This window comes from Passer domesticus, chromosome 5, assembly GCF_036417665.1.
Source record: "Passer domesticus isolate bPasDom1 chromosome 5, bPasDom1.hap1, whole genome shotgun sequence".
Classification (NCBI taxonomy): Eukaryota; Metazoa; Chordata; class Aves; order Passeriformes; family Passeridae; genus Passer; species Passer domesticus.
Genome location: NC_087478.1, coordinates 36,674,032 through 36,698,602, shown reverse-complemented (window position 1 = coordinate 36,698,602; position 24,571 = coordinate 36,674,032). Strand labels below are relative to the sequence as shown.

Below are 24,571 nucleotides of genomic sequence, written 5' to 3'. Positions count from 1 at the left end.
TAACCTTGCGCTTAGAGAAATTGTTCTCTTTCCTTTCTTTAGTCTCTCCATTCATATAGTCACAAGTATTCCCAAAATGTAATCTTATACAGACCTTCATTATTCTCTTTATCTTTTTTTCTTTTGGGGTTACACATATCTCTAGTCTTGATACACTCATTTTAATTTTTTGTCTAACCATTATGTCAAGTTAATTTCACCTGCAAACAAAAAAATAAACTTCCTGTAACTATCCTTTAGTTTGCATTATCTATTTGCATATTTTCACTGTAGCTGTATCTACATGCATTGATTTTTGCCAGAGAATTTTTAAATTTCTCTGGCACAGAGGATTACTTTAAAACGGCATGAGCCCACTGCAAGTCATACACAAGTTTATAAAATGGCTTTGTTGATGTCTAAAACAAAGAAGGAAACTCCAATCCTGAAGTTCAATTTGTAAAATTTTGTCCTGCACTCATTGTTCATGATTCAAGAGTTTGGAATATGGGAGACTTCAGTGATAGTTGGCTTCAGCATTCACTGAATACCAAACAAGTTACAAATGCCCTGAAACCATCTTGTACATATACACTGAACAGTGGATTGAAAGTGTCTGGATATGTCAAACATGTTCCAGAAAGTGTTCCCTCAAACAGCTGAGGACAATCACTGAGGAAGGATGTGGGAATGGGATTAGTTCCTAAAAAGAAGATCACACCCTGACCTTACCTAGGAAATGAGAGGACTTGTCTAGGAAAGCATCTTCAGAAGGCTAGTTAGGACATGCTCCTGGGTATGACAGTATTGGGCCCTTGGGTTCTGGGAATCCCAGAAAGGTTAAAAGTTTAATGTAAATCACCTACCTAGCGAAGAAACTCACAAAGCACAGCTATTTAAGCAAAAAATATATACTTGAAAATGGGAAATCTGAATATGTATCAGGCTGAGGATTGTCATTTCCCTCACAGAAAAACATCTGTTTATATCCTTTCATAATGGAGCTATATTAGCCTTGTCTGCTATTCCACCTAGAGCTGCCAGTGTTGCAAGACAGGAGAGAAAGATTGCGAAGAGTGTTTGTCACCAGTGTGGCTCTAATGTGTATTTAACCCACAGTTCCCCCCATAAAATTATTGCATGAGACTTAATTCTGCCAAACCACAAGAGCTGGATTCAGAAATGTGTAATTAACAGGTAAGTAAATCCTTCTGAGGCAGGACACCAGAGAACATACACGCTGTGCATTACCATGATCCAATTTTTCCAGGGAATGGGGATCATAATGCTTCTGCCACCATTTAAGAAGTCCAGTGAAGAAATGCAATTGATGGGAGCTTGCTAACTTTTGGGGACAGGCTCATGTACACTGAGGGCAAAATGTCCTTATGGAATTCCCAGCTGGACAACAACCCGGCTTGAGGCTGCACAAAAATGTAGACAATATGGTCTGAATTTAAAAAAAGGGGGTCATACAGATCAAAAGGGGTCATACAGGTGTCACTGCAGGAAGAAACTGTCCCACACATTAAAGGAGCTGGGGTTAGTTTTCAAAACTGAGATTGAATTCCCAGTTTCCCAAGGGACCATATTTTTTCACCCAGCCAAATTTCTGTACATATTTCAATCTGCCATGCTTGCATGGAAGGCTCACCTGAAGCTTCTCCAAAGCTTATACACAGAAAGCATATCTTTCTATAAGAAAGATATACAGAAAGTATATCTTGAACCCATACAGCCTATCTCACCAACAACTGCATCAGCAAAACCAGGAAATTATTATACAGTTCAAAATTGTGCAGGAAGGAAGAGCTCACATGTGGGCCCATTTGACGATGAACATAGGGATGACATTTTCAGGCTTCCTGCTACTCAAAGAGCTACACACAACCATATCACACACATTTTCACACGGAATTCATGGACCTTTGTAGAATCCTCCATTCTTTATACACAATTATCCTGTTTTTCACAAACAATTTTTAGACACAGAACATCATGCTGATGTTCTCATCCCTGGATATTGACATTGCTGGGCACGGATGGGTGCTACTCCACAGTGTCTGCCCAGCACATCTGTGTCAGAGAAAGTCTGAAGAGAGAGAGTCATGGCACATTTAGCAGTTATAGTTTCCACCCCTTTATCCTGTCCACAGACTGACTCCTTGTTAAGAAGAGATCTGCATGCATCCCATCCTCTTGCAACCTCATTGTCCTCCAGAGAAAAACCCAAGCATATAAGCAGAGATGGAGCCACCACGGGCTTCTGAAGGACTACAGGAACACTGTGGAGCACATCTAGCACAATAAATTACAAATCAATGTCTACCAGTATATACACTGTAACTTTGTCTGTCTTTAGGCTTCACACACTAACTCTCTCTCACAGAAAAAGCTCCCTGGTTAAGCAGAGACTGATTCACCTACTCTTGTTACCTTCCTCTTGTTAATGTACACAACTTATCTTCAGTCTCAAACAATAAAGCAACATTTTTGGCATTCTTCTGTCTTTTTTACAAAACATTTTAAACTTATTAGCGTCTTTTTAAAGGCATTATTAATGAAATCAAGAACTATGTTGTAGAAATTATCTTATTAGTTCTAAATAAAGTCACACCAATTCCCACTTTTATCAGATAAGTTGCTGCTCACCCAAAATTGGTGCTAGCTCTGAGAACTAAAGCTTTTTACTAAAGATTCTTATCCATTTGGCAATGTTCTAAAGCTCCAGCACCTTTTCTCCACTCCCTGATTTCCAGGATGAACAAGACCTGTATTTTTAATGAACTCAACTTTCTCTGTGGGACTGCAGCATAACTGTATTCTAAATCATAAAAATTACCTTTGATGCATAACTTGGGTTGTAAAAACTGGTAGAAAAGTGTGCCAAAGATCAGCCTGACAAAATAAAAAATAGTCTTCATGAAGTGCTTACAACAACACAAGGAAACTCATTAATAGGAAAGATCTCTCCAGCACTATCACAACTATGAGAAAACACCTGCTACCAACAAAAATTAAGGATGCTTTTGTACCTAGATGGGTATTGGCAAAGACAGTTCTTGTGGGAAGTAGCAAGAGCTAATTCTAAAAAACACCTATTAAGTCAGCATTAATCTCTGAAGGAAAAATCAAGTTGAAGTACAATAAACTAAAATTTTTTGTCAACTTTGAATTTATTTTACGATTTATGCTGCTGACAGCACTGTAAACTGTGTGAGGAAAGAACAGAAACATGAGTTTTTAAAAACTCACTAGGGACAAAACTGAAAATCTCACCATTAGAGGATTTTCAGTTCAACACCTTTTGACTCTCTTGCATTTTCTCCAACTACCCCAGGATGGATTGAATTGGTATGTTTTGTGTGCTTACTGTATGTTTGATATGATGTGTTAAAAACTGAAACACTGGAGATTTTCCATTATATTTATCATTTGTTCAGGAGGGAAAAAAACAAACCTGAAATCTTTCTCTCTGAACAATTAGATAAAAGCTTTATAATGTATTTTCTACCCAGAAAGCTATCTCACTTTCTCTAATGATGGGGAAACTTAAACCAGAAATTAAAGAAACAAATGGGTTATAAAGAAGCAGAAAGGAATTAGCTTTAGATTTTATCAGAAGGTAAACCCTTGAAATCCCACTATGTTCTAAATAAAGATGATCTGAAATATCCTTAATTGACAGACTTGTGGAATAATGCATACAAGGAAGAGATAAAAATTCATGTGGCATTATTTTCCACTGAAGGGATTCAAAGAGATGATGAAAAAATAGAAGTTCTATATTGTTCTTTGGAAGCATAGCTGTAAGGAATGTGTCTACATTGACACACTGACAGACATATACTATAATACACCGAGTTTTAAATCCTTATTATATTTACAAAAACAATTAATAAGAGATACTAAAATCTTTTTACCACAGTAGACTGACCCAGCAAACAAGCAAACCTCCCAAATTTTCTTACTAATTTAATTTATTTAAAGCTTCTGAGATTTGAATATGAAATAATTTGTCCCCCAGTACATCTCAGATACTCAGGTTCTGTGTGCAATATCAAATGGGTAAACATAATGAATCCTGGTAAAGCTAACTATGCAGAAGCTGGGTGCTGCTAGGCTTCACAGGTTTTTAGTTGCTATGAACTTGGACCTATGGAGCCAATTCAACTTGTCTGAAAGTACTTTATACATCAATGCCAAAATGAGCATAGTGCACAAGACATTGCAATAGAACTAACTAAAGAAAAACTACACATTTTATATACATTTAAAATAAACATTAAAATATGTTTACAATTTAATTCAGTAACAGCTGAATTGAGATGCCTCAATTGAAAGATTATGCCATTGGCATCATTCACTTGAAAGATGATGCCATTGGCAAGAGGAAAACCAAATTATGAGTGGAACAGACTTCGGGAATATTGGTAGTGATAAATTATGAACTGCCATCAATATAATCCACAGAGAGCATCAAGAATTTCCAACAGCAATCTGTATCAGTGCTCCCTAGCTTTTTTAAAGCCAATAATAAAATATCTTAGAACTCCTGGAAATGGATATCAAAGGCCTCCTGGAAAGGGTATCAAATGGCAGATGAATAGAGAAAACATTTCCCCTTAATTGCAAGTTATGAGAGCAAGGATTATGAAAATATATGTTCAAGAAGAGGGTAGTGGGATTCTTGAGGTTTATTAACTAAAAATTTTTAAATTAAAGCAGTGAATGAATGGCTAACAAATGTTATTGGAGTATTTTGACTGTTGCTGGTTTGATGGCTGATGTTCTAGCATGTACTGACAGGACATATTGCTACATACTGGTGTATGACAAACATACAACATGCAAACTGGCTTTGACTATTTTAGATTTTTTTTTTCGCCTGCATATCACACACACCTCAAGAGTCCACTGCTATAAGGAGAAGAGAATTGCCCTACAATTAACTGAGCAGGCTAGCAAAATTGAGCACTGTCAAGGAAAATTACCTGAAAATACGGTAAAATTGTGCCTTTGGCTAGGTTAGACCAGTGCAGAGCCCAAAGGAAACAAATGGAGAGCACCCTCAAAACCTGGGGTCTCCGAGAGAAAAACTGACAAGTTTGAATGACTTTAACTTCAGTACAATTTACATTTCCTAACTCATTTAAGAAATCAGCAGTATAGAACTGGTATGCGCAAAGTCAGGAGAATAATTTGATCAGTCTGTCGAGATAAAACAATTCAGTAAAGAGATTGTGTCAAAGGACAGATAAATAAATATATTACTATGAAGTTAAAATGGCTAAACGTGACGCTTTAGTCACTGTGCAAACACTGATCTATGACACAGCAGCTTTCAAAGCCCTTGATTTGACACCCAGAGCATGTGGGACATATTCTTTGGCCTGGCTGAGCTGTGGTGTGGGCTTGTGGGAGGAGAAAGACGGACACAAGGAGAGCCACAAGTACTGCTGCAGCATGGGCATGCACTGACCATGTTTCCTCCATAGCTGCATGGAGCTAGAGATGAAATCAAGAATCCCTTTTCCACATAAAAATGCAACAGGGAACATACACCAATGTTGTTTTGGAGATGTAAACATTGCTAGAGTGGATAGCTCTCTCTGCAGCTCATCTCTCTGTCATGGAAATGAAGCTTGACAGACAACAGAGTGGTGGGTCCCTAAGCAGTCCTAGATGGCCACTAACCACTTACATAACCTTGGAAAATCACACCCCTTCCCTGTGCTTTTGTGTCTCCTTGTTTGTCTTGCCTGTCTGGAATGGCAAGTTTTAACGTGATTGAAGTAGAGAGCGATTATCTCTTGATCTGTGGGTGTAATATTAAGAGTTCTATGCTGGAGTTCCCAAAGTTCTCAGCCAGGGCCACTAGGTGCTGCTGTAATATGAGTAATTAAAATAATACCTATTATTAAGCATATTGTGTGTATTCTTTCTGTGGACTGTTTCAAAACTGAAAGTCAGAGAAAAAACTTATTCTAAACCTGCACATTTTTTGAACAATAAGAACCAAAAGACCCCATTATTCACTACACTAGCACTCAAAAAATTTTCCCTTCCCTTTTGATGCTTTGAGAAAAAAGCTGCAAACACCTTCCACCTTTAAAAATGCACTGAAAAAATGCTTTTTTTTTTTCTGTTCCGTTTCCATTTTTAAACCCAGTTTCAGCAGTTTACTATTTTGCAAGTTCAACCAAATCACTATACTCCAAAATCCTTGCCAGCTACACAATTATGCACCTTATTTATATATTATTTGAATGTGAACAGAAAGGCAAAGTCCTCAGCATGGGAGAACATGACTTGGATTGCAAATGATTCAATAAATGCATGGTGATTATACTGAGGCTCAGATTTTGTGTCTGTCACTTTCACAGTATTCTAAAGGAGGTTTCATCTTATTAAATGTAGTTGACTAGCCATAAACACAGTACAAGATTAATAGGACTCCATATGAATCACAGTCACTAAATGCTTCTTGTCTGAGAGTATTAAAAAGTCTTTAGACAGCTGCCAGCTATAGCTCAGAGAGCTATATGACTAAAGTGCTATTTCTGAAAGCCTTGGAGTCAGTTCATCAAGCTGGACTTCACAGTGGACAATCCAAAAGGCTATTTATATTTTAAAAATAATTTGGCAAGTGTTGTTTATCAAACCAGTTTTCCAGACACAAAGACTCCACTTAATAATTTACTCTTGGATTCACTGTCCTTAAAATGAAGCTAAATGCAATTATTTGGATCCACAGAAGAACAGGTCTGATAGGCAATTCTGGATTAATTAGAAGTGATGAAGTTTTGCTGCCAGGTTATCTCAAGATCCAAAGTTAGCACAGAAACAATGCTAAAAACATTAAGCATGTGTGAAAAATAAGTATCAGGAACCTGTATGAGAATTAGGACTTTATGGTAAAAATGGGACAGAATATTTATATTTTATAGAAATCCTTATTAAAAAGCATTTCAGGAAGGTGGAGTGGTGCCAACACAAACTAAAAATATATTTTATTCTTACCATTTGAGACTGGCTCCGTGGACAGCCATTGATATCTTCAACCTTTTCATTTGCTAAACAAAAACAGTGAGGGGAAAAGCAAAAGTAAACAATGAGATAAAACTTTACTTTCCAACCCCTGGTCAAAAAATGAAAAAAAAAAAACAAAACCTCAAACCCAAAAACCTAAAAATCAAAACAGAAAAAAAAAAACAACTGAAGAAAAGCAGAAAAGGCACAGCAATAAAATGCAGAGGGTTTTGTTGACAGAGAGCTCTTTCCTAAGTAAAGCTCAGTCGTACAGTAACAACACTCTTGTTAGCAGCAGTTGCTTCCATATGCCAAATCATACAAAGGGGGAAGTGCGAAGGAGGTCGCTGCTAATTCTTCAGCCCCTGCAAAATAACTGCTGACATGAAATCTTCCACAATTGTCTTTGCAGGGTCAGGATACAGTTTCAAGGCATCCCAGAAAGTATGAGCCACTCCAGCTAACAAAATGCACACATGGGAGACATATGGTTTAATGGAGCATTCATTTCTGACAATTCAAAGTGTGTAAGATACAGTTCTGGCCATTTAAAGTATGGTTAAACAGCAACTTCCAAACATGCTCACATAAACATCTTTTTTAATTAAGACAAGGATGAACCACACAAATATCACAGACATATGGACCCAGTCAAATTGTATTATTCAGAATTCATCTTATTGTTAAATACATTCAACTTGAATTATATATTCCCCCATGCAAGGAGTCAGCTCACAGTGCTTCCCTCAGCCCTGCTCTTACCGATGATCTGGATGATTTCTGCTAACAGAACTCCATCTGCAATGTCCTGTTGCAAATCCTTGATCAACCGCTTGTGGCCAGATTTTGCTAGGTAGTGGTTAGCCCAGTCAGTGTAAATCTGCAAAGCAGAGAGGGAGGGCAAGGGGAAGAAGGGGAAGAGAGGAAAAAAAGACAATAAAAAGTCTTAAAACAAATGTTGGCTTACATAGTAGAACTATTCTGGAACACATTCCCATTTAAGAAGTCAGCACCAAGGGAAACAATTTTAATGTGCTTTTTGACTTTTTTTTTTTCTCCCTAACGGTCATGCCCCTCCCCCTGCCATCCTCTGTTTTATTTTAGCTTCAAATGATTCAGGCTGTTTCATGAGGGTTCAAACTTGCTGTGACCAAGCAAAATTCCCCTTATGACTGTAAAGGAAACTCCTGTCGTAAATCAATCACATCTACCAAAATTCCACCTCCCACCACATTTCTACCTCCACTCATGCCCGGCCAACAACATTTATACTCTGGGGAAAGTGATAGAAGAGACGTGTGCCTGTGTTTGAGTAAGGATTAACTGAGGGGTCACTGGTGTCTCTGCACCTGGTGATGTGTCTGCAACACTTTATGCAGTAACCACTGTGTCCCACTGCCCAGGGACAGGTCATGTACCCTGTGCCTACAGTCCAAAGGGCTCTGATGTGCACAGAGGAGACTGAGAGCACCAGATGCACAGTAGTCATATCACTGGAATTAGAGTACATATATTCTGGAGATATTCTGGGATTTTGCCCTTTCTTTGCCTAAAGAGAAGGGAGGAACAGTGAGACTGAGCAGCACCAAATACTTAGCAACTGGCAGTACAAAAATGGCAGTTATCAAAAAAAATTGAAAATTACCATCCTCCAAAAAAAGGGAGAAGAGGGGCATGAAGAGAGAGGTTGGAGGCATTTCATAAGGTGGGTATGTACACAGAGCATTTGGTAACACCTACAGCACACACACAAGTAGAACCAGGTTTACTTAGGGTGGGAAAAGAGGGACACCTTCCCCTCTACACTGAAGCACCCCAAGAGCTTCTCACACCTTACTGGGATGTCCCAGCACGCAGAAGAAGCTCATAGAGGTGGGGACTGGCAGGGGCTGCAACACAACAAGTGGGTCTCTGTGGCATTTGGCAGCCAGCCCTGGCTCCCTTTTGTAGGGTGTCTGTGACCTCTTTCCTCACTCCAGAAAACAGGACTCACACAGAACTTCCCAAGCCTCCCACTACTGTGGGATGATACCACTAAAAGAAAGCACATATGTATGATAGCACCACCATGTGAGTAAATATAAAAACCAAGAGTCTTTCTCTGCTGAGAATATTGTTTGAAAATGCTGAAAATGCATATTTTTCATTTAAAAAATAAAATATAAGTTTACTTTATAAACATCCTTTGATTTAAACTCATAGACCCTTGGGAGAGGAAGGGGTCAGAATCCCATTTTTTGAAGAGGAAAACAGAGGCCAAATCCATTAACAACTTGCTTATTTCATCAAGCAAATCTGTGGCAGAGCCAGGGTGGGAAAACAGATGCAATTCCCAGGTCAGAGCCTAACCCAGAGAACCATTATCTGCTTTCCACCCACAAAAGTATAACCACTTAGTGCATGCTCACCTGCCAAGGGCTTGTTCGCTACCCGAGTACCTTTGCCACAGATTTTCTCCCTCTTTATTCAAAGACAGAAAATTAGATCTTGTTTGGTCTACTCTATTTCTTCCCATATTCTTGCAGGTGGGTCACCAGTTGATTTGTCATAGCTTTTTTGACAGCTTTAGAACTTTAAATAACTCTACAGAATGAAACTGTGGAAGTGCATTCAGCTCTCCTAGATACCGCTGTTGAATGGAACCCTTAATCTCCCTGCTCCACCCAGAGTCCACTTGAACCTCCTGTGCTTTCGCTGACTGAAATCAGTGTTTTCCTGGATTGATATTCTTTTTTCTCTATTAGAGCTGAGTAACATAAAAGACTTCATTAAAATGTGGGGATTTTCTTAAGCAGACTGTATCTAAGAAAGTGTTTCTTCAGCCATATAATCATAGGGAGTGAATGTGGGGTCTCTATAAAGATTGTATGAACACTTATTTAAAATAATAAGAAACCATGATGATAAAAGACATACCACACCCGTAGCATCATATATTCCCTACTACTAGTATTTCAACTTCAGTCATACTTTTAAAGTAATGTTTCAAAAATACTCTATATTAATATAAGCAGAACTATTTTCTGTATTCCAATGAAACCGATCCACTGGAACATACAAAATTTAATACCACTAGTATTATTATAGGTTAGTTTCATATTACTAATAAAAATACCAGGCATTTCCTTTTTCATTTGTCACACCCTCACATAATCGGGTGTATCAGTCCTAATTCGGACTACAATTTGAACTATCCTCCTGCTAAGCAGACAAGGAAATATCAACATAGCAGCTGCTTTGCAAGTGTCTAGTATTCAAAGAATGGACTTCACTGATCCATCCACCCCCTTCATAATTTTCTTTTTTCATTAATTTAAAAGTTATAAGCATAAAGAATGCAAACATCATTTTGAAAGCAAAGGCTGATTATCCACATCATACCAAAATTTTTCTGATGGTCACTATTTAACAGTCATGCAGTGGTACAAAAACAATACTCGGAAGAGCCTGTGTTAAAAGAGGAGTTTTTTCACTTCAGATGTATTTATTAAAAAAAATCGAGAAGGCATAGATTTATTGATATAGCAAACCAACACCCAGTTGGCAGTGGAATGTCACACTTTATTTCTTCTCTTTCTGTAGGAAATACCACTTGTTTCTGTTTCCACCCCCTTCCCCCCTTTCTCATTCATCTCATTCTTCTGGGGACCCAACTGGTCAGGAGTCTTGTAAAAAATGAAAAGCATGAAGAGAGACACATGAAATTATAAGAATGTACACATGCCACTATAATCTTTTTACACTAAATTCTCTCATGAAAAAGTAATGAGAAATAGAGACTCTCCCCTCCACAGTTTTCAAGTATCAATGCACCTCATAAGTTTTATCTTTAATCCTTGGGCAAATATAAAGCTCCAGTGTGCTTCATCATTCACAATACTCAGTTATCATGGTAGAAAACTCAGAACAGAAGATCAAAAATCAGTAACTTCATGAAAGTCTCCTTTTTATGAGTGCTCCCCTTCCACTGGGCGCAGAGCAGCTCGAAGGAGTAGCTGTGCATGCTCTCCCTCTTCCCAGAACTAGCAATAGGTCATGACATCTTGCATTAATTGTGCAGCAATGCTTCTCCAAAATCCTCTTATCTTAGATTTTTCTATAACGAGGCTGTTTCAGAGAGAAACACAGACATGAGTGTTAGCTCTTGCAACACTTCCTCCCCTCTCCGCTGCCCCAGTAACCCGGCGCTGCAGCCGCGCACCGGGCCGGGCCGGGCCTGACTCATTTCCTGCGCAGGCCTCCCGGCTGCCGCCTGCTCCGCGGGCCCGGCTGCCCGGGAGAGCCAGCCCAGCACGGCCGAGGAGAGGGACAGCCGCTGGTACCTGTGACAGCGCAGGGGACAGCCGCTGTTACCTGTGACAGTGCAGGGGACAGCCGCTGGTACCTGTGACAGCCTGTATTGCAGGGCACAGCCACTGTTACCTGGGACAGCTGGCATTGCAGGGGACAGCCGCTGTTACCTGTGACAGCTGGCATTGCAGGGCACAGCCGCTGTTACCTGTGACAGCCTGCATTGCAGGGCACAGCCGCTGTTACCTGTGACAGCTGGGGACAGCCGCTGTTGTCTGCCGTGCGGCGCACCGGTGTCAGGAGCACGCTCACGGAGCAGACCCGATCCTCGTGTTTGTGTGCCGAGCCCCCTGCCAAAGCCTGCTGACCGAACTGCTCACAGCACGAACGGGATTCAGCCGGGCAGCCCGAGCCCTGGCACAGGCTGCTCATGCCAATGACGGTTTCCCCTAACATTCCTCAGCTGCTCGTCATGCTCCCCTTCAACAGAGTAGAGGAAATAAACCCTGATACCCAAATATAGTTATGAACTTCACCTCGATACTTCACATGTAGCTACAAGGAGCACAGCAGAGCTGCTTGGCAGGCTCCCTAATGAAGCAAAACACTTTGTAATGTGGTAGCTTAATGAAGTGAGAAAGGGAGAGGATCTCACAGGTTACTGGCTTTTTACAAAATGTTTAATCATGAACCATGTAATTTACATCAGGCAGTGATATAAAGCATCCTCTTTAATACAGAAATGTTACCGCCCACGATCGAGGCCAAGTGGGAAATGTCAGATGGGTTTCAGAAGTGCAGTCAGCCTAATGCAATAATAATGCATGACACTTTGACAGTGTCTCTCACTAGATCAGCTCAGCATGCTTTCCAGGCATAAATGAGATCACTCCTTCTATTTATTATTTCAGTAGATGTGAGGAAACTGAGGCATAGAGGCTGGTTTTTGATGTGGCTCACTCAAGGACAAACAGTTGGGACTACATCCCAGATATTCTGAGTTGAAAATAATTTCTTCTCTGAGCTATTATATCAGGTACTTTTAGAAAAATGCTTGCTGGGAAAATGCATATTACAAGAATTTGGATTTTGGATTGGATTGGAATTTGGATTCCTGAATATTTTTTTTTGTTTGTTTGCTACAGAATACAGAATCTCAGCTCTTGAAATGGTCCCCTGTTGCTATCGAGAAGATGGCTTTCCACATGCCTCTGTCACTCCCTCATGTGCCAGTGCTGCTGCTCAGGGAGAACAGCACTTGCTGACAATTGAGGTACAACAAGACCTTGACAGATGTCCCTGCCATTTAGGAGCGTAGGTTAATTTTCAAAAATATTTAAATACTTTTCCACTAAATTAAAAAGACACGTGGAATGAACAGACAGAATTCAGCTTGTCCTTTAAGATATTCTGCAGGAGACAATTGTATCCCTATTCATTAGCATGGGAGACTTGAAATGCTGTCCTCCAATGCTGACCATCATAAGCACTTTTGGGGGTGGGGAGGCTTTTTAACAACTCCAGTTCCCAAAACAAATCTGTAGGCAAGAGCAAGCTTCTCACACATTTGTCTGTAGTGTTTATTTTGTGGCAAATAACAGTTGGACAAATGGAAGGAAAATTTATCTATTAAAAAAAAAAAAAAGTTGATAGCAGTATACCTGGGTTGCAATATTTCACAGCAATGCACAATGCTACTTCTCAGCAGAACAGGGAGAGTCCGTCCTTTATTCTGTGTTTGGATTATAACAGTACATTTCATAATATTTTTTGCTTTACAAAAAATAGGGTAAAGGAAAATGAAGCTATTAAATAGCCCCAAGACTAGAATATTAACCGTGAGCCAAAATGGAAATATGGCACTGTTAACTTTATAAAAGGGTTATGTGACTTCTAGTGTAATGTTTTCACTCTACGTAAAATGTTGCCATTGGAAACAACTGATAGTTGATAGCACTTAGAACTTTTCACCCATGGACACTTTTTCAAATTCCCCTTGAAAAAGAAGAGATTGATGAGTTGTTTCTGTTGCCCAGTATGTTACAAAATGGGCTGTAAAGGCTGATCTCTGTTTCCTGGGAGGCTGTCCAGTGTGTGGCCCACCCTGGATGCTGAATACCCAACAGAGCCCGCGGAATGGTCCCAGAGTCCCTGTGAAGAGGATTTGCCAGCGGAGAGGGCATGACCACAACTTTATTTCCACTTAGCTAATAAATTGTGGGTAGCAAAGCATGTGTTAGAGTGTCCCTGAAGCAGTTTGTATTTGTAAAGAGAAGCTGGGCAATGCATTGTTTAGTGTTAAATTAGGGTGAGGAAATCGGATTGTTGAGAGATGCCTTTCCCCTTCCCACTGCCTATACATTAAGGAAATCTCAACTGGAAGGCAGGATCTGACCTTTTAAATATTTTCTTATTGAAGGTTATGCCTCTGGGATGCAGAAGAATAATTTATTAGTTTCAGTCCTCCACTTAGCAAGTAAAAAGACTAACTTTGAAAACAATGGTTCACATTTAGACTGCCATAAAAGACAGGACAACCCTTCAATTTATGTCTTGATTTAATTTGCTATAGAAAATACTCTGCAATTAATTTACTCTGAAGTAAATCTAGGGTCTGGGGGTGGCACTTTTTGTAACATTAAGCAAATTACATGAGAAAGAAAAATATTTACACAATTAAAATATATAGCCAGAAAATGAAACTAGAATGACTTAATTTATAGGCAAGATGGAAGCCAATGCACTTTATTTAACAAAATGAAATGACTATTAAATGACATTCCACCAACCCCATTTCTGAATCCCACTGAGCAAATGAGAACAATTATGAGTTAAGGAATAGAAACCACTTAGAGGGATACATGCCAATTAACCAAAATGTCAGAATCCCTGTAGTACAATTGTATTTTGTAAATAGCAGCATGTATCCATCAACACTACTCAGCAGTTTACAGATAAAAACACAATTAAACAAAATTCCACTAATCCCAGCTAAGAAAATGAGTAGAAACAATACTCTTCAACAATCACTGGCAAGCTTTAGATGACTTACCCAACTTTAAAGGGGCTGTTTTATATTTCCAAGTTCCAGTTGCAGTTTGTGATCGAGTCACTGAAGTAACATTAGTACTGGCTTACTGTGCTCCCTTTCTACTCATTTCTTCCCAAAGCCCGACTCAGAATTTATTTAACACATATGTTTGAGGCCACCATTCACCAATGGCACAGGAGCAATACTTTTGATGCTTCTGTTCCAGATGGAAGGTAACAGTATAAGCTTCTTTGAATGTGTATTTGTGTGTGTATGTGTAAGGTTCACTGAGTAATTTGTATATTGGCCGAGATAAAAATCCAACACCATAGAATAAATTCACTTGTTCGTACTTTGAAAAGAATCCTACTGATCTGCTTTACAGTTTAATAATATAATTTTATTTACTGGCTTCAGACTTGTGCAATAGCAATAAAATGCCACTGGAAGGAGCCAGATCTTCATCTTGAAGCTGCAGGGACCCTGAACAGACAGCTGCTTCTCTACAGACTTGTGCTGTGGGGAAGTGGTGCTTGTCAAGGGAGCAACAGCACCACAGCTATTAACACCACTGGTCTCAAGCTTCCTGAATTATCAGGAGGCAATATTAAGTGCCACCCATGCAAAGCAATCCTCCAAAGCAGTCGACCTGGAGACTTTCTGTTATAAATATGCCAGATATTTGTCCATACAACTGTGAAACTGTTTCTCAGATATAGATATGGATAGATACATATACACACACACAAACACACACACACATATATATACACACATATATGTGTAGTATTTAAAGTGCATTTCAGCATCCATGTAGTGAAAGCAAAATAAAATACTAGGCCTATTATTCAATGCAGCTTTTATACAAAACATTGATTTAAACTAATATCTGGGATGGTTTTATTACAGTGAGGAAGATCAGGATTACCCAGTGAGCCTAAGTGTTACACCTAGAGACACCACTAATAAGGTGTCAACATTTTAGTTCAGATAAGCATTGTGATTGTAAAGGCAGTCTCCTATCACTTGGGCTCTCTCAAAAACACCCTTCACATTAAAAAAAAAAAGTGCTTCAAGAAAGCCATGCTTTAGTTTTCTTGATTTCAAGGATAACACAAACCCCATTTGTGTGAATCTCCAGTCTCATATATGTATTTACAAAACCCACAGTAAGCAGAGTTAAGTTTCCTATAAAGGGAAAATTTAACTGAATCTGAACAGGTTTCCTTTATGGCTCACCAGACTTCTACAATCTTAGTAGAAAGCATGAAATAATTTTTGAGAACAAAAACATTATTGCTTTGTTGTTTTTTTGTTTTTGTTCATAAGCAAAAAGCCACTCTTGCTACAAAACAGACCATTTCTGGGTGAACACCTGCCTTTGCAAATCAGGAATGGGGCTCCTCACATGGAGCTGAGAAGATTCCACTGTGAAACTACTCCAGATTTTCCATCAAAGCTCATTTTAAGGATTTATAACTTGGACAGGCAGATTCTTTCCACACTGCAATTTGGCATTAAAGAACTTGGCCCAGGGATCAAAACAACCCTCTTTGCCAGCACTTCTTTTTAGGTGTGGAAAGGCAAATTTCTGATCTATAAAAATACAAAAATATTAAGACATACATTTGTTCTTATCTTGTGAGAAAACAGTAGCAAGCAACGCTATAAACAGCTTTAAATATAGTCTTCAGCACTTTTTGAGGCTTAGATAACTAATTTAAATTGTCTAGTTTCCTCTCATGTGGAAGAACAGTTTTACAAATCAAACTAAAAAAATACACTGCTTTCTGAGCTACATATTTTAAAACAAGATATTTTAACTCCTGGGTTATTTTTCTCTGTGCCTTGAAGTTTAAAAGTTGATTTTCACCAACTCTATGATTTAATATCAAGTATGGTCTTGTACACATTCAGAACACCATTGAGGTGCTATAGGTAACACAGTAATGTTGAGTAAGCTGATGATTTGAAGTGTTGTGATCTGAGACTCTTACTGTCAGGAATCTCTGTTAAAACAGGCCTTGGTGGTGAGTGTAGCAGTTGTAGTGGTCGTGTGTGCAATTCCTTAACCTTTTGCTACCTATCTGAAGATTAGGAAAATGAAGTTATGCTTACACAGATGACAGCCTATACTTACATCTCTTCAGCTCATGAAATGCAGTGTTTCAAAGACCTGAAAGACTAAAAATGCAGCTTGGTACAATAGGGATACCACTTCAGGACACTTTCTTTTTTTTCCTCGGGTCAACATTGAAAGCACTGCCCATAATAAATACCTACCCATTCTGATTATAATAATACTTAAATTTGCAATCATTCTGGACAAATAATTTTATGTATGAAGTAAATTCTGTCAGTCAATATCCTTAAGCAATGAAGAGGAGAAAATAATCTTATCAGAGTTATGACAACAGAAGACTTTTCATCTCAGTTGGGAATCAGTGTTCTAATCTTTCTCATTTCTTAATAAAAATGTGTCTCATGTCTTCTGTAACACAAGCAGATTTGGAAAGCTCCTACAATGGAAAGAAAAAGGTTCTAGATTCCTGCTAAAAATGGCCTTAACGCTTTTCCTTTCTATCATAAAAAGTGTCTAAATGCCTCTAGTGAATGCTTTGGCTACACATTGCATGAGAAGAGGCAGTGTTACACAGAGGGAGGACCTTAGGGCATGGGGGTTTTCATTCACAGTTCAATCTGCAGTCTCCCATGCATACATTCTACCATATTTTGATTCTCCTACACCCTTCTATAGGACCACAGCAGCATCCAAAATAGCCCCAAAGATATATGATCCAGGACTCAGAATTTTTTCACCCATTATTTACCTTCAAAGACAATGAAACCCCCTTCTTTTGTGAGACAAAATGATGCTTTAGTGTTTGAGGCTTGTTCTCTGGGTCCTCATGACTGCCCATACACCGGGCCCTCTTCCTCAGGGGATTGCTTTCCACATCTGCAACTCTTCATTCACTGTCCTATATTTTCTTTTAAAATACACATTCTGGTGATACCATGTCTCTTGGATGACAGACTAGAAATGAAGGATAAGGATTGACTAACTCACTTTAAAGGGCCACTGCCTGTAAATTTAATTAAATCCATATCTTCCACCTCCCACACATTCACCCCTTGGGACTAAAGGCTTCTGTAAAGGATTAGGAAGGGGATACTCTCACTGCAGCCACACTACTAAAGAGAAAATAATTCAAGATTTGGGAAGTTGTGAGCAGGAAGCAGAAAGGAAGAAAGGGACTCACAGAAAACACAAACAAATAACTTTGCTGGCTAGAGATAATAGCATTTATTTTGGACAGAGGCGACTGTGCTCCAGCCATTATTTCCAAGAGCCTTTTTGTATTTTGTCCTACTAATGTAAGTAAGAAACGGAAATGATCCAGTAAAAGAAGCATCATGTCTCCTCTCAAATGAGTCCCTAAGCAGCTTCCTAACACCCTGTGTCCCATCCCATGTCAGGCTCAGTTCTTTTCTTGAACTGTGGTGCTGCACAGCACTAATGGCACCAATAGCTGTCTCCTCAGGTAGCTCTGAGAAGGCTGGCACTGCAGGACAGCCCACAAGCTGTTCAGTCATTCACAGGGATATGGAGTATTACTTTGGGGACTTCTGTTGACACCCCTCTATTTAGTCTACCTTTTTCAATATGAAAAATGGGGTTTTTTTGGACCTTTTCCCATTAACCTCCTAATTCCCTGATAACATAAGAAAAAATATAAATTACACATGCTACCTTTTTCTTTTTCTTTAAGGAAATACTTATTGTTGATGAATAATAAATATTTCATTCTGAAACACTGGAAAGGTTATTTTTTCCCCAGATCTAAATTTTATTAAAGTAGGCAGGTGCTTATTTCACCTGCCCTTTAAATAAACCTTGCTGGCAAGGTGAAGCCAATTGCTTGACTTCGTGAAGCCAGTGCAGCTTCTGAGCATTCTCAGAGGTACAATTTCATGTCTGTGCAGATCCTTAATGTAAAAACCTGCAATGGCTATGGACGGAACATGAGCACTGCCAAAACTGACAGCTGCTGAGTGGGAGTTCTGAGGATGAGAGTGATGGATATAGACACCTAAAATGCAAGTGAGATAGGTCACAGGAACATAAATTCTTTGGGGGAGAAGGGAAGATCATATTTCAGGAATTACTATACAAAGGATATCCTTTGTTAAAAGTCCAACCAGTTCCTACATTATTTAATGCATAAATATATAATAGAATAGTCCTTAAACAAGTTTTTCCTTTAATTCTTATAGTTGCTCATGAAGGTCTCTGATAACAGAGGATTGCAGATTTTTAGTAGCCCTTCTGAATATCTCTCATTTTTATGTAAATGTAAGGACAAATGCCTTGGAAGGAACTTCCTGAGAACATAAATAGCCCTAATGCATTTTTTTTTTTTTACATTTGGGAACTTGGAGTGGAAAGTGAAGTTTGAAATTTTATGAAACTGGTATATCTCTCAAGTTCTTCAGTCCCACAGAGAGGCTTCTCAAACACTGCACCAGATGGCTTTGTTCTCACCTTCCCTGGACAGTTTAATGTTACTTCACTATCAGGAATAAAATCCCATACTTACACCAATGATTCATTTTATGTTACTGTCATTATCTTGTTACAGGTTGTAATGGTATTGGCATTATCTGCCTAATAATTATTCTTGACTAACAGCAGTAAAACTCTTTTAAGTCTCAAGCTCTGATCTGGAGTAGATCTGCTGAACTACTTAAGGTTCATCTGTGTCCCTTTGACCGAAAAAAGATGTTCCATACATTAAAGAAGAATGAAAGTGGGCAAATGGATTCTCTCATCTGTGGTTTTACAGGAAAAAAAGTCCCATCTCAGCTAGACAGATTAAATGTGCCTCACCATAATTATATATAAAATATTTTATATGTATATATGTATTACTATATTCCTTCAACTTCCAATCCACAGAAACATTCTCTTCTAAGCAACTGTGCAAAATAGGTGACTTTGTCAAACAAGCTTGCAGGATTTGAATCCCCAAGAACACTCTAAAATGCAAATACTGCAGTAAAAAATGTATTTCAGCATAAAAATTATAAACTGTCTTGTACTGTAAGCCATTAAAAATATTACACCCTAAAAATGGTATTTAAAATGCTCGCAGTGATATTCAGTGGTACAACACATTTCTGTAAATAATTATCTTAAGAGCATTTCAATTAATTGTGTCAGCACACTCCAAATTTCAATCACACAACAGCCACAGTGATACAGAGGGCACAGGACAATTCTGCATAATCAGCTTTGAAATGATGCTCAACCACCAAACTGCCCATAGAGTGAGGAACCCATCAGAATGTACCTGACAGGAAGCAAAGGTTATTTAAAAACAGTAGCATGCACATGTATTTGCACATTGTCCATTCTTTGCAAAACAAAATTTACGAGTTTATTGGGCATTATGAGAGGTTCACCCATGTCCTTCAGCAGCAACTAGGTAAAATTTCTTTTAAAAAAGCACGAAACCATAAAACCTACAGTGTGCATTTGGATGGATTGACCCCAAAGACACAGGAAGAAAGCCAAGAATTGAGAAAATGTCTTAAATCCACAGGTGGAGTTCCTGAAGAATCTAACAAATAAATGAACAGCAAAGCCATGTGAAGAGAAGCAACAAAAATTCGGGAAGGCATGATGTTGAAGCTCAACTTGTAGAATTGTGCAAATCCTCAGCAATTTACAAACCCCTCTTGGTGCCCTTCATGGGAACAGGCGGTGCAAACACCTCAAAGTAGCTGTGGCATGCTCAAGTTTCTTATGTTGTTTTTTCAACTGACCAGACCATCTGACTTTGGCACAAGTGAACCTTTTTTGTGGAAAGCTGTCAGAATCAAATTTTGCAGGGAAACCCAAACACTTCTAGACAAACTTCATGTATTTATTCACTTGAAGTCAGGAGGCAGAGCAAAAGCTTAGAGCAACAAACAGGGGCTTTTTTTTCCCATTGCCTGTTTTCAATGTTCCTTGAAAGCATTTATAAAGTCACTTTAGTCTGATCTTTGCTCCTGGCTGGAAGGAACTGGCATCTTTTCTCCTGTCACTGTGACTGGGGAGTTTTTAGAGAGCCATGACAGACACAACATGGCCTTGTCTATTCCAAGCCTGCAACTGGAGTCCTTGAAGTAGAAATGCTCTCTTAAACCCCAAAGCAGTTCATGTAGATCCAGGAGATGCAGGGCCTCTGTATCCAGCTCTCCTGTGTAAGCTGATTGAAACTGCTCTGTCCCTTTAAAACAGCAACCTTTCAAAAGTAGTGTTCATCCTATTTTTGACTTTCTGTACCTGCAAGTTCCTACTGATGCTTCTGATTCCTAGCACCATCATTTTTAAGCTTTAAAATGTCCTTTAATCTTACTGTCTACACTCATCTTTGGGAAGAGTAAATTCCTCTCAGCCTGAAGAAAGCAAAGACTGAAAATATTTCCATATAATTACTTCTGTTTTTGCATGGAAGGTCCTTTTTTTCCATCACTTCTTGTTATATTTTTGACAGACCTTGTATATGGTTCCACCTTGAATCCAGAACCTGAGTGGCTGTCAAAATCTTTGATGGCTTCATAACATTTTCCTACAGAACCGTTTTATCTTCTGTAAAGCAATATAAGCTGAATTATAGTAAGCGTTTTTTCAACTCCTTTTCACAGATGCCCCTAAAAACAGTCCACTGATTAATGTAGCTCTGCTGTATGTTGTGCTGTAAATCTTAAGGAGGGAATATTTCATACAGCATCAAATATTGAGAAGTAAGGAGGGAAACAATTAGGAAAGAAGATATCCTTTCATAAAATATTCTTATATCATATTTTTCATTACTGATTTTTCCCTTAATAGAGCAGGTTGATATGTTTTAAGTTGTCTCTGTGAACTTATATCTAATTTAAGAGATATGGTATATCAGTAAGAGACAGCTAAGCATGGAGTTTTGCTAGGAGCAAAGACAATTGTAAGGTTTTCAGGGATTCAGATAAATTTGTCAGAATGACTTTGTGAAAATTGTTTTTGTTGAGATGATGAACAAAGAAAAATTAGCTGACTAGAAGAAGCAGAGATAAAACTCAGGGGCAAAAAAATGCAGGAAAAAAAACCCCAAATCACAGAATAACCTGAATAGTATCAATGTGCAGAATAAGTAAACATTTAATGTTAAGATTGTGGCTAAAATAATCTTGGGATGTAGGCAAGGAGATTGGCCTGGATTATTTAGTTATTTTACCTCTTAAGATAGGAAGTTGTCCTCAGTTCATGTAAGGTAGAAAATGGGATTTAAAAATTTCCCTTTTCTTCCTTCAGCCAGGAATAACCTACTAAAATCTGAAATGTTTTACTTGCTATTCCAGACAAAGGGTTAGCAATGTGCTTGGGTAAACTTGTTCACTAGCAGGACACCAAATATCATGATATCAAGTAAAGGTGTAAGATCTCCACTTCCCTCAAGAACATCCAACTGGAGCATATACTGATTTAAAAAATAAATAACATTCCTCTCCCCACAAAGGAGTTAAAATGCATTCATCTGTTTTCAGCTGGATCTTTCATTACAGGTTCTGGGGTTTGGCCTCCCCCTACCTGTACCATAAGAAAGCAGAAATATCTCTATATGTTGTCTAAAGAACAACATATAAACAAAAGAATTGTTGCATTTAAAGAAGTAGGGCCTGGAGCTAAACAAACAAACCAACCAACCACATCCCCCCTTGGCACTGCTGAGCAAATTGAAGTGTTCATCACAGCTTATTGTAAGCTTATGGTACTAATGAGTATCTGATGCTCTGTCTTGTTAGTAGATACTTAGAAAGCTGCCTTGTTTCTATGCTGGATCAGTTGCTTCACTAATGCCATTCAAAACTTTGCTCTGCCATAATCCCTTTTCACGTGGAACTAGGTGGAATGAACACTGTATTCCTTGCCAGGCATCAAAAATAATTTCAAGGCAGGCAGGAGAAGCCCAGCACTGCCAGAAGCACAGCAAAACCTGAGTTGGGAGCTCTGGGGACAGGGGGTGGCATGAGGCCACGGGTGAGTCGGGGAAAGCAGGACGTGCTGTGCCTAACCCTGCTGCAGAAGGAGTTCACCTCCCACCCCCACGCCATGGGAGCCACCCACCCCACAGCTCAGTGACACAGAGGATGCAGGAGAGCACTTGCAGCCGGCATCTACACAGGAAGGGACCTATGGAAAAGCAGTGCTGCATCCAACAGTGGCACACACTCCCAGCCCAGATCTGTGACCTCTGCTGCTCCCACGCCTGAGGGACTCAGCAATGAATGCACCAACTAATTGCAACAGGATATATCAAAATCCATATAATATAATAACCTTGCCTAACTATGCTGCAGTATTTCTGCATATTTAACTAATTTATACTTGTACGTATATTCCATACCAGTTTGTCTGATATGGAAATAAATATGGATGATCACTTAAAGTTGGTGGTATTTAAGAAACAGATATTTTCCTCCAAAATGCAGGCATCTAGCCTGAGGTAAGCATCTAGGCTCCATCAACAGTCAGTACTGAGAGAAACAGAAAGCTGTCAAGCAGTTTAACCCAAGCAGGATGGGAGCCTAATACAAGAAGAACTAATTCCTCTCCAGAGTAAAATTCCTATTTTTTAGAGGACAAAAACTAGTGAGACTAATTCCACATGTAGTGCATGACTATCTTTAAACTAATTTTATGGCTGACACTGGAGCATCTGGTTGAGAAAGTGGAATAGGAGGGTCTGTAGAAAAAGTGCACAACAGACACTCTTCCTCAGTTTTAGTGAAATCTTTGCTAATTTATCTGGTGATTTCTACCAGAGCAAGACTGAATGGAGTACATCTGTTCCATACTGACTTGTTCCTGCAAAGGGACAGCAGGAATTTGTAAAGCAGAAGCTTATGGATATGCAAGTATGCCAGGAGGGCCACACTCCTGGAATATAGATACAGATAAACACCTGTATCTCACTGTCCTCTTTTTGTTTTTCTACCTGAAGAATCAAAAAGTATCCCAGGCCTGACACAGAAATTGCTACAAACAAGCTGATCATACTTCCGAATAAGTGATCACATATTGAGTAGGAACTGAATGCCAGAAATAAAAAATACAGAAAAATATGTTAAGATTTCATAATGTGGCAAACCCTCTGTTTGGGGGTTTATCTCACTGAAGGAGGTGATATGGAGAGAGAAGTGACAATGTATATCTAAGCAGCTGTCTGATAACTTGATAGAGCATGGAAATGCAGTCAACTGCTTCTAGCAAATTCAGTTTCTTCCATCTATGGAAATAAAAAACCTACATATGAGAAATGAAGCAACAGCAGTAATTTACTGTAATTTACTTTCAATGTAAAAATATAAATATGTCAAGCACTATTAATACATTTATATGACATATACAGATGAACACAATAAATTGTTTTCATTCTCCTCTGATCCTGAGCCCAGCTCTGTATCAGACCAATGTTTTGGCATTATTTAAAGTAGTCTTAATAATGCTTCACCTTGTGCTAGCTAAGTTTTCCTACAGTTCTCATGAGTTAAGTGGCTGAAACTGTCCCAAGTTACAGCTGCTGTACTACACCTACCATGGCTCTCCATGGCCCACCAGACTGAGCGTCCCCTAGCAGGGATGCTGGGGGATGTCCTCATCGAATGACAACCCTCTTACCTGGTGAAAGTGCTGCTCTGAATCCTCCCAAGTCTGACCTAAACTGTATGTTTCATTACTCATCTGGCTATACAATAAGGGAATATTAAGAGTCTGGCACTGGGGGAAAATACTGAGGGAAAGGGTCATACTTTGATGTGGTGTTTTGAGTTCCAATTAAACAGTTCACACATACAGAACTAAAGCTGCTGGTGAGCTTTATTTTAATGTAAGTCCTTGGTGAGAGAAAAGGGAAGGACATTATCAGTGTGATAAGCTGCCATCAATTCTAATATCCACGTCAACTTTTTGAACAAATCAATAATTTAGTGAGAGAATTGTTCTCAGCCTGGTTTTACAGGCCATTTGTTTCTAGGCACATATTTTATTTACAAAAGGAAAATCTGCAAAGAGCATTTAAAAATCACTATCTTTGGAGACAAACAGGAATTGTAGGATTCTCACTGTTTGTTACACTGTGTGAAAGAAAACTACATACAATTTGTGGTTGTTCTTGAAAGAGTCACTCAAATGTCTAAAGTGAAAACTGG

General features: G+C 38.9%; 1 protein-coding gene and 1 long non-coding RNA gene across 16 annotated transcripts in view; one reads left to right on the top strand and one right to left on the bottom strand.

Annotated features, from left to right (window-relative positions):
• The window catches only part of NAV3 (neuron navigator 3), a 503,615-nt gene that overhangs the window by 174,961 nt on the left and 304,083 nt on the right, over positions 1 to 24,571 (bottom strand). For 12 of the 15 annotated variants that reach the window (XM_064419581.1, XM_064419580.1, XM_064419582.1 and 9 more), the window contains 2 exons: positions 7,774 to 7,891; positions 7,003 to 7,055 (listed from right to left, as the gene is read on the bottom strand). In XM_064419581.1, coding sequence (XP_064275651.1) covers positions 7,003 to 7,055; positions 7,774 to 7,891 — 171 coding nt within the window. Of the gene's footprint in view, positions 1 to 7,002; positions 7,056 to 7,773; positions 7,892 to 11,364; positions 11,536 to 24,571 lie in introns of those variants that run through there. The other 3 variants (XM_064419586.1, XM_064419585.1, XM_064419587.1) reach the window with 3 other exon arrangements.
• Positions 11,592 to 23,769, top strand: LOC135300276 (uncharacterized). Its single transcript, XR_010362131.1, has 3 exons — positions 11,592 to 12,337; positions 12,447 to 12,574; positions 23,365 to 23,769. It is a non-coding gene; the product is annotated as an uncharacterized LOC135300276 (long non-coding RNA).